General features: G+C 55.1%; 2 protein-coding genes across 2 annotated transcripts; both read left to right on the top strand.

The window, feature by feature from the left end:
- The first annotated feature begins 1,832 nt into the window (after positions 1-1,832).
- LOC111145407 (homeobox D13) lies at positions 1,833-3,652 on the top strand. Its single transcript, XM_022500287.1, has 2 exons — positions 1,833-2,607; positions 3,402-3,652. The coding sequence occupies exons 1-2, from the start codon at positions 1,833-1,835 to the stop codon at positions 3,650-3,652; spliced, it is 1,026 nt and encodes a 341-aa protein (XP_022355995.1).
- Positions 3,653-8,733: 5,081 nt separating this feature from the next.
- On the top strand, positions 8,734-9,695 carry LOC111145839 (homeobox D12). Its single transcript, XM_022501107.1, has 2 exons — positions 8,734-9,307; positions 9,457-9,695. The coding sequence occupies exons 1-2, from the start codon at positions 8,734-8,736 to the stop codon at positions 9,693-9,695; spliced, it is 813 nt and encodes a 270-aa protein (XP_022356815.1).
- Positions 9,696-10,404: the final 709 nt, after the last annotated feature.

The raw sequence follows: 10,404 nt of genomic DNA on the forward strand, positions 1-10,404 counted from the left end.
CCTCTCATAACTTTCCCCTTTATTTGAGCCTTTTATGGTTACTGGGTTTTGCGTGTCAACACTCCCGACACCAGCAGCCCACCCTGCAATGCCAGGCCAGGCCCAGGACGGCCTCCTTGGCTTTTTTTACTCGCCCCATCCAGTCGCGTCTTGGGTCCAGGAATGGCAGGGCTGGGTGACAAGCTGGCTTCATCAATCACAGGCTCATGGGTGCGATTTTCTTGAAGATGGGCTGGCCTGGGGAGTTAATGCTGCAGAACCAAACAGGCTCACTCTGAGGGCTTCTGCACCCACCCCAGCACCTTTAACTGCTCAGATCGAATGTTGCCCCTAAATTTAAGGGGACCCTTAAATTTACCCCAGGAGACACACCAGCTCTCCACCCCCACCCCACCCCCCAGCGACTAAGATGGGTGGTGGTGGGCGGGGGCTCCGTAGCAGAGAAATGGTGCAAAGGGATGAGTCGGGTCAGGGCTGTGATGGCTGACACCAGGAGCCCACTCTCTCCCCTGAAGGCCAGACCCAGTTGTTCAGGGCTGCTCCTATCTGGAGCCTCAATTTGGCTTGGAAAAAAAACCACCCTCTTAATTTGCCCCTCTCAGTTCTCTGCAGTTGGCAGCTTGGAAAAGAAAGCGAAACAAAGGTCCCTGGGAAAGTGAAGTTTTCAATTAATTGGTGTGAGTAATGGGCGGGGGTGGGTGGTGGCTGCAAAATGCAGGAGGGAGTCGGGCTGCAGGGGAGGCGCAGAAGTTTCCGGGCGGGCAGCAGAGTGGCTTTCTCCAGGTGCCCTCTGCAGGGTGTTTCTGCTGACGAGGGGAATCTGCGCCGAGGCTGGGGAGGCCAGATCGAGAAGTGATTCCCGGTTGGCCCGAGTGTAAACGCGAACAGTGCGGAGAACCAGGCATCAGGAGTTTTCTCGCTGGGGCAAATCGTCAGGTTCGCCGTGTCGTGGCGGGGTCTTTTCTGCTGCTTGACTTACTTGTGAGTCTTTGTCCCCTCCCTAAGGGCGCTTCGTGGGCATTTTCCTGGTGGACTGTATGTGTGTGTTTAGGGAGGACCTGCTCCAATTAGTCTTAATTCGGAGGATCCCTTATGACAACCTGCGTGAAATGCCCGTGGCGGTTGTTCGAGGTAGGGAAAATGGACTTCCTCGGGCTTGGGGTCTAGGTCAGCTAATCCAAGGGATTAAGCAACGGGATCCAAAAGCAATCTGTTTTCACGTCATTCTGGCCATCTCTGTCCTTCGCCTTCGTTGTGCTGTGCAGCTCCGGGACCCGAGGAGAGGTGGCAAAACCAGCCCTGTCCGAAACAAGGCGCAGGCCTCGGCGCCCGTCTCAGTCGCAGACAGGGCCTAGGATGGGCGGTCGCGCAATCAACTCGTGGGGGTTGGCTGCGGCGCAAACGCCTGGGTCCGGGGGAGGGCGGGAAGGGGCGGTGGGCTGCACTAGGGGCTGGGAAGAGGTAGGGGCCCGGGTGGGTGGGTCCAGCGGGGCCCCGGCCAGGAGCCAGGCTCTCCCGCGCCCCCACCCCCACGTGGCCCCGCGCAGCCAATGGCGCGGCCCCGAGCGGGAGCCCTCGGGGAGGGAGGAGGCCCCCCGACCGGCCCAGGCCCCCTCCCAACCTGAACTTCGTTTTTATAAACGTCCCGCGATGAGCTAACCTGTTGGAGGGCGGGCGGGCGGGAGGCGGGAGGCTCGCAGAGGGAGAGAGGGCGAGAGGAAGAGGGCGGGAGCGAGAGAACGAGAGAGAAAGGAGAGGAGGGAGGAAGCGCGCCGCGCCATGGTGTCCTGCGCGGGGCCCGGGCCGGGGCCGGGGCCGGGCCAGGCCGGGCCATGAGCCGCGCGGGGAGCTGGGACATGGACGGGCTGCGGGCGGACGGTGGGGCCGCCGGAGCGGCCCCAGCCTCCTCCTCCTCTTCGTCTGTGGCGGCGGCGGCGGCGCCGGGCCAGTGTCGCGGCTTCCTCTCGGCGCCAGTATTCGCCGGGACACACTCCGGACGCGCGGCGGCGGCGGCCGCGGCGGCCGCGGCGGCGGCGGCGGCGGCCTCGGGCTTCGCATACCCCGGGACCTCTGAGCGTGCGGGCTCCGCCTCGTCGTCGTCATCTTCGGCTGTGGTCGCAGCGCGTCCGGAGGCTCCCTCGGCCAAAGAGTGTCCGGCGCCCGGCGCGGCCGCTGCAGCGCCGCCGGGCGCCCCAGCTCTGGGCTACGGCTACCACTTCGGCAACGGCTACTACAGCTGCCGCATGTCACACGGAGTGGGCTTGCAGCAAAACGCTCTCAAGTCGTCGCCGCACGCCTCGCTGGGAGGCTTCCCGGTGGAGAAGTACATGGACGTGTCGGGCCTGGCAAGCAGCAGCGTACCAGCCAACGAGGTGCCCGCCAGAGCCAAGGAGGTGTCCTTCTACCAGGGCTACACGAGCCCCTACCAGCATGTGCCTGGCTACATCGACATGGTGTCTACCTTCGGTTCCGGGGAGCCTCGGCATGAGGCGTACATCTCCATGGAGGGCTACCAGTCCTGGACGCTGGCCAACGGGTGGAACAGCCAGGTGTACTGCGCTAAGGACCAGCCACAGGGCTCCCACTTTTGGAAATCATCCTTTCCAGGTAGGAGCGTTGGGATGGGGCGGGGTGGGGGGTGTGTGGACGGGGAAGCCTAGAGGGAAGGAGTGGGGGGAGGGAAGAGAGAGAGAAGGGAAAGAAAGCACCAGGCGTGTAGGTCCCTACTTGGAAGCTGCGCTTGTGCCCCTTGCCCAGCCAAGGTTAACCTGATGAAACAGTTCCTGTGGTTTGCCTGAAAATTGTAAATTTCTCCTTTGACTTAAACGGTCCCCCTCACATCCCTTTTCTTCTCCTGTGCCGGCATAAGCCTGTTTTTCTCCCACAGTTGAGGGTCTTTGCGTGCCCTTTGCTCAGGCCTTGGCTCCTCCTCCCCGAAGAAGTGTCAAACAGTTGGGTCCCACTTTTGAAGGATATGACTCTCCTAGGGTCACCACTAAAGCTTCTAAGAGCTCGCAAACTCCAAACACAGGAACACAAGAAATCAAAGCTTGAACAAAAACCCTGGATTTTTTTTTTTAGGTCTGTGTATGTTTGTATGTGTGCAACAGACATTTGCAGAGACTATCCTTATAACTGTCTCCAATAACAATGCCATAAAATTGAAGGCTTGTTAAGATGATGGTTTGAGAAACCATGATGGTCCATCAAATGGCCTTCACTTTGAAGTGTAAATATCTTTCTTTAATAATGTGTAAATAACATGTCTGTGTAAATAATAATAAAATGCAAACAGCCTGGTTTTCTTTATTTCCCATACCCCTTCCAAACATACACACACAGCCCCCAGTGGTGCTCCAGAATCCCTGGTCTAATTTTTTTCATGCTGTTTTTTACACCAGGGGATGTGGCTCTAAATCAGCCAGATATGTGTGTCTACCGTCGGGGGAGGAAGAAGAGGGTACCCTACACCAAACTGCAGCTCAAAGAACTGGAGAACGAGTATGCCATTAACAAGTTCATTAACAAGGACAAGCGGCGGCGGATCTCGGCTGCCACGAACCTATCCGAGAGACAAGTGACCATTTGGTTTCAGAACCGAAGAGTGAAAGACAAGAAAATCGTCTCCAAGCTCAAAGACACTGTCTCCTGATGTGGACCAGATTGGCCAAAGAGAGTTTAAATGCTTTCAGTTGTCTCCAAAAGACCTTCGGAAAGACTTGAATATGTATTTAATTTCCCCCCATCTCCCTGCCAATGATGGCAAATTTTGTGAATTGTTTTTCTCTCTTTCCCTTATCTGGCTCCAAAACCTTTTGCTGCCCAACCTGACTTTGTAGTTCTGTTTCTTACTTGTTTATTATTGATTTTGTTCTTGTCTAGGTTTTTTTTTTTTATGATGTTTTTAATGTTCTGTTTCTCCCTCCAGGCCAGTATAAAGGACTTGAAGTATTTTTTAATAATCCCCCCCAAAGAATTTCAGAAGTGCCATTATGATTTTAGGGTTTTATTTTCTTAAATCACTTCATATGCCTGTTTCCAGCACTGATTATCTTCGTAATCTATTAGGGTAGAACTGATCTGCAGTCATTTATATCCGTCATGTGATTGGGCAATTTAATCATTAGCTCTCAGCAGTCACCCTGAGGCAAGTGGAAACAGCTCTGGGCAGACAGTGCTCTTGGGTCACCGGGAAAGTCTAAAAGCAGGCAGCTGGAGGTACTGTGATAGCTTTAAAAGCAGCTACCTTATTAAATAGAGTTTGTATCGATATTGGAATGAAGACAATCTTTCCTACTTCGGATCTTTCACTTGCTGTTGTAGTTCTATGTGTTTAGTATGCCCTGTCGATTTGTGCTCTTATAATCTTTAATTTGAAAATAATGTGTCCTCATGGATGCCTTCATTTCCCCAGCTCTAGATGCAGATATTTAAATGGCTGCAAGTGTGACAGTGATCCGTGGATGATATAAATGCACACTTCCTCCTTGACCTTGGATCTGTGGGACTAGAAATGAGGTGATCTCCTCAGTCCCCTGAAAGAGACTGAATCAGTGTGACCAGGGGTGGGAACTTTTACCCAGAACCCAGTGAAGAACTCGACTGTCTGAACAAATGTATTGAGCCTCTCGTGGAGTTTTAAAACATCTAACAAATACGAAAAATGTGGAGCTCTATAGTTCAATATTTTTGAAAAAAAAAAACTGTTTCTGAAAGTGATGATAAATAACTACTTTTGAAGTGCTGCATATTTATACAACTGAGAGATTATTTTTGTAGATGTGATGTCTGTGAGCTATGTGTGCAGTGCTGCAGGCATTTAAAAATCATTTTTTAATTCCTAGGGAGATGCAAATAAACAGAACTCTCTTGTTTCTTCTGTGTCTTTATATATTTGTTTTCTTTTTCCAAGCTTGTGTTACCTCTTGTGCTCTTATTTATTATAAAATCTAGTTGTCTTGAACATTACGATGTTCTCTATAGATGGACACTCAACCCCAGTTCTGCTCTCTGAAACCTCCATTCCATTTCTGCCACCCCTCTCTGCCCTTTTCCCTGTGCCTTTATCATAAGTAGTGATGTCTTTAAATGAGAATATAATTTGTGGTGTCTGAAATGGTATTTTTTGCCAGACAAAAAAAATCTCCAATAAAAATTTTCCTTCTCTTTGAATATTACCACCTTATTCAAATAGTTTTGTTTTTTTTTTTAATCAATACGTATGTTTGTGTCTGGTTATAGGTAATTGTGCTCGCTTGAAGGTGTTCTTCCTAGAAAGGCTGTTGTAAATATCTACTCTTGGAAGGTCTTGAAATTAGACATATCCATATTTGGCAATTGAAAAAGAAACATTTCAAGCTGATCCTTTATCGCCTTCTCTGAGCAGGCTCCAAACAGCATTTGAGGACTGAAACTATAATTATACACCCTAAACCTCTAGTCGCAATTTTTAGGCACTATGAACTTTCTTTTTGAGGCCTTTTTGCCACTCCGGGAAACGGCCGCTGAGGAACTGGGTGCCTCATTTTTGTTAGCGCCGGGACACAAATCGATTTAGTGGTTGCTAACTTTTTGGAATGTAAGTTAAATACAGATGTTTAAAACTTCACACAATATGTAAACTCTTCTAGCGGGAGGGTTCCCTTACGGATCTGCCAGAGAAGGCGCAGAGCCCCACGGTCCAAAGCTACTTTCGTTTTCTCTGGCCCGGCTTGATTTCTTTCATATCTTGGACCGATGGTTGGCTGAGGGCCGCCAACTTCATCTGAACTGACAGAGAGAGACAGGGGGAGAGGGAGAGAGAGAGAACGGACTATGACTCAAACTGGAGAAGAAATAACCCCTGAAAATGGGGACACATGGACCCCGACCCTCCACTCTCAGGAAGAGTTTCTAACATTTTCTCTGTTTTCCTCGCAAGATGTGCTTTCATGTGAAACCGGCCTGTTTTCCCTCCTTTTTCGGTAAATGCCAGACTCCAGGGCCGCACTCCATTCCTAGGTTTCGAAGGTTTCCTGTCGGATGGGGGGATCGCCTCGAGGTTTTCCTTTCATCTGTAGTGTGCAGGTCAGTTTCCCTCCGCCCAAGAGAAATGGGAGGTTTGCTGAAGATTAAAACGGCTCAGATGCTCTCCGGTGGAATTTGAATTGATGGCTAAATCAATAACAGATGATGACTTTGCTATTTATATGCATTCCTTTTATATTCCAAATTGAGGTGGGAGTTGAGGGGCCGGTAGGTGGCCGAAGCGCTGGAAGGGAGGCCTGCGGGGAGCCAGGGCGAAGGGAGCTTCGGAGAGAGGCCTCTCCTTCGGGTGGAAACTGAGAGGCCGCAGGGAGAGCGCCTCCGAAACGCGGCAGGTTTTGAGCGCCACTGGTGGAGACTAGAGGCCCGCGCGTCTCCGCGTGAGTCAAGAGCCGAAGGACGCTCTGCAGCCGGGACGCACCGCCAGACAAAGAGGCGGCCGCGACGCTTCCCCGTGTCTGGCAGCCTGCTAGGTGCCTCTGACTCCGCTGTCCCGCCCGGCCTTCCTGCCACGATCTCCGGCTTTCCGAGACTCTTGGCGGAGCCTGGCAGCGGGCCGTGACCGCACGGGCTGGCGACCCCAGGCCGGCTGTGCCGCCCTTCACTGTTGATCTTGACCGTGCGGCGGCCGGTCGCCAGGCGTGGAGCTCGCTCGCCATCTCCTGGGCGGTCGGCGGCATTGGCAGAGCTCTCCGTTTAGCTCCCTGGCCAAATCCTCTCCCTTTCCCTAGCTCACCCGCCAAGCCTCCTGCCCTTCCCTCCCGCCACCCCGCCCACCCCGCCCCTCGGCGCAGTCTCCAGCTCCCAGATCCCAGCGTACAACTTTGCTTGCTGGACCTCGGAAATTATAAATCCAAGAGATAAGGTAGGGCGGCTGCGCCACCATTCTGAGCCAAGGAGAAATGGAGGGAGTCTAGTTATTCTAGTCTTTCTGTTTCTCACTTAGTCCCTTTATATCTTTAGTCCCTAGGGGTAAAGCGCAGCTGTGCGGATGCCTAACGGTCCGGAGAAGACACCCCTGAACCTGGAAATACCGGCGCATCACTGTATGCTGAGACAGGAGGAGATGAGACTGCAGGGATCCCTGGAGCTGGAGTTTCGGGCCTGGGGAGGCTGTGGCTCCTGGAAAACAGGGAGAGTCTCCCAAAATGAGAGCTTGGATCCCCTAAGTCCTTAGGAACTGAGGTTGCAGCTTATGCCTACACCACCCACCCACCCCACCCCACACCCCTCGAAAGGACCGGGAGCGCAGTTGTCTCTCAGTCTGAACTCCTAAAGAAACTCTGACAGAACCCTGAAGAGTCCGGGACATCCCCATGCCCACCCCCTGCCCCCGCCCTAGAGCGGGAGGAAGAGACCGACTGCGTTCCCCAGAGCCGCCCAATCGGTCGCCATGACTCACACAATAAAGACGCAGCGCGGTGGTCAGCCTTGCCCTCCGGCGGCGCCTGTGTGGTCTCCGTGCCGGAGCGGGCGGTCTAACCAATTCCAGCTTGGCTCTGGGACCGGCGAGGCGGGCTGCAGGTTGGGGCGGGCTCCAGTCACGCGGTCGCTGGGGTTCTCGGGACCCAGGCAGGAGAGGAGGACCCATAGCCCTCTGGCCAAACTAAATTGGAGGGCCTGCGGAGGGGGGCGGCCGCATTGCTCCCAGCGAGGGAGAGCGGCCCCGACGCATCCCTGTTCGCCAGAACCCCGAACCCGCCAGCCGCCTTGGAGGCACTGAGCCGAGGAACGCCGCCAGCCTGCTTCCTCGGTGGGCCCCGCTGTTCCCAGCCGAATGACTCTGGCTCTTCTGTCCTTCCACATCAGGTCGGGGGAGCTCATCTTGATCTGCCTGCTGCAGAGTTGAACAGCTTGGAGTTCTGGTTGGCAGGATGTAGTCACCAAGGTGACTCCAGGCAATAAAAGGAATGTAGCCTTTGGCCACAATTGGCCAATGCAGCTGCCCCTTCCCTGGCCAGCATTCTCCATGGACATGGATGGCCTCAACTTCCCTGGGAGCAGAGGGCTTGGCCATGGAGAAGCACACCAGAACTGGTGTGAAACCACCTTCCTGGGAGCCAAACTTGGGCAGAGTTTATGCTTCATTTCTCTTCCATCAGCCAATTTCTTGGACTGTGCCGGGCTCAGGCAGTGTGTGGGTCTTCGCTGCTAGACCACTAGGGCAGAATCCTCTCCAGAGGGACAGGGCAGGGAGGAATCGGCATTTGAGAAGCATTGCTCAGGCCTAGGGACAGAGCTGGTAGCCCCACCACACCATGGGCTCTCCTTGCAAGCCTAGAGGTGCACAGTACTGGAAAAGGCCTGAGCTGCAACTTAACGCTGGTGGAAGCAAGCCCGGCCCAGGCATCCAGTGGAAGAAGGGAGTTCAAAGCTAATCAAGACCAATAAGGATCCCAAGGGACACTCAGGCAAAGGCACCCAATGTCCCCAGCTCCTGAAGATGAACCTGGGAACTCCCAGTGGTTTCACCTTTGCTCAACGTTCCTTGGCTCTGCCTGGCAGCCTCGGCCTTTGCCATCCAATATTGCGGGTGTTATCATAATACCCTGAAGGGGGGGAAACGGGTCGGGGGGATGTAGGCGGTGCTGAAATGACCGGCTTTGAAGAACCTGCAGGCAAAGTTTCGTCCAATCGTCTGAGCCTGTCGGCTTATTCCCGGTTGTAACTAAATACTGCTGCAAGCGCAGCCGAAGCCCTTTGTTGGAGATGTGTGAGCGCAGTCTCTACAGAGCGGGCTATGTGGGCTCGCTTCTGAATCTGCAGTCGCCTGATTCCTTCTACTTCTCCAACCTGCGGCCGAATGGCGGCCACTTGGCCGCACTCCCCCCCATCTCATACCCGCGAGGCGCGCTGCCCTGGGCCACCACGCCCGCCCCCTGCGCCCCAGCGCAGCCTGCCGGTGCCACCGCTTTCGGCAGCTTCTCGCAGCCCTACCTGGCTGGTTCCGGGCCGCTCGGCCTGCAGCCCCTGGGCGCCAAGGACGGACCCGAAGAGCCCGCCAAGTTTTATGCGCCCGATGTGGCTGCTGGGCCGGAGGACCGTGGCCGTGCGCGGCCGCCCTTCGTCCCCGAGTCTAGCCTGGCACCAGCGGCCGCTGCTCTCAAAGCGGCCAAGTACGACTACGCTGGTGTGGGCCGTGCGGCAGCGGGCTCTGCAACCCTACTTGAGGGGACCCCCTGCGCTGCCGGCTTCAAGGACGACGCCAAGGGCCCGCTCAACTTGAACATGACAGTGCAGGCGGCGAGCGTCGCCCCTTGCCTGCGACCTTCGCTGCCCGACGGTAAACGGTGGCCATGCTCCCTGGGCCAGTTTAGGCTGGGTTGGGAGGTGGGGTGCAGGGGAGAGTGTGTAGGGGGAGGGAGCCGCGGAGGGCGGGCAGGCTACAAGGAGCGGCCGGCCGGGCTGACTTGGGTTGGGGCTGTGTTGCAGGCCTGCCGTGGGGGGCGGCCCCAGGGAGGACCCGCAAGAAGCGGAAACCCTACACCAAGCAGCAGATTGCGGAGCTGGAGAACGAATTCCTCCTCAACGAATTCATCAACCGCCAGAAGCGCAAGGAATTGTCCAACAGGCTGAACCTCAGCGACCAGCAGGTCAAAATCTGGTTCCAGAACCGGCGTATGAAAAAGAAGCGCGTGGTCCTGCGCGAGCAGGCACTGGCGCTATACTAGCTCCCCGCGTGGTCGCGGCTGGCCAGGCCTGCCTTTTTAAAACCGAGACCTGGCGTGTAGGAAGAGCTGTGGATAGGAGCTTTTCCTTCCGCTCCTTCTCCGCTGGTCCCCAGCACCCTTCCGCTCAGTCTGCCGCCCCGGAAGCCAGCAGAGGATTTGGAGACCGGGCCAGTCGGGCCTCTCTCTACCCTTCCAGCTCTCTGGGAGGGTTCTGCAGAAGTCGAAGTATAACCTTGGCCTTGAGGCTTCCTGAGTAGGGGTCTGGGGTCACCTGTCCTAGCTCTTGTCTGGGTTATTTACATGGGCGCTCACTCTAGCACCCTTGTACTTGGATTTCTGCTTCCACCTAGACTCCCTTTCCTCTTCTCCCCAGTCCTTTTTGAATTTAGTAGGCACCCCGCTAGAGCTCTGAGTGGAATTAAATCTGGGAAGTCCTTCGGGAAGGAGTAGAAAAGGGCTGCAGGCACAATTCTGTCTCTTTGCAGCCAAAGCCCCTTGTGGCAAAGCCAGAAACTTGGATCTGGAGAAAGAAAGGGCACCACCCCCCTCCTCTCTGCCCTGGCTGGTTTTGGAGGACAAAAGCCACCCTAAACATTCATACTTCGGGAGGGAAGGGGAGGGGAGGGACGGTGTGTCTGGACAAATTTGAAGACCCCTCCGAGTTTGGGCTGGGCTGGCCCCTCCAGCTGGACAGAATGGGGTGGATACT

Source organism: Enhydra lutris, unplaced genomic scaffold, assembly GCF_002288905.1.
Source record: "Enhydra lutris kenyoni isolate GAN:26980312 unplaced genomic scaffold, ASM228890v2 scaffoldscaffold1, whole genome shotgun sequence".
In the NCBI taxonomy this organism is placed as follows: domain Eukaryota; kingdom Metazoa; phylum Chordata; class Mammalia; order Carnivora; family Mustelidae; genus Enhydra; species Enhydra lutris.

Excerpts from the sequence above, each read along its gene's own strand:
- LOC111145407 (XM_022500287.1), top strand. The coding sequence starts at position 1,833 with ATGAGCCGCGCGGGGAGCTGGGACATGGACGGGCTGCGGGCGGACGGT. Across the intron at positions 2,608-3,401 it reads TTGGAAATCATCCTTTCCAG|GGGATGTGGCTCTAAATCAG; the intron begins GTAGGAGCGTTG and ends TTTTTACACCAG.
- LOC111145839 (XM_022501107.1), top strand. The coding sequence starts at position 8,734 with ATGTGTGAGCGCAGTCTCTACAGAGCGGGCTATGTGGGCTCGCTTCTG. Across the intron at positions 9,308-9,456 it reads GCGACCTTCGCTGCCCGACG|GCCTGCCGTGGGGGGCGGCC; the intron begins GTAAACGGTGGC and ends GCTGTGTTGCAG.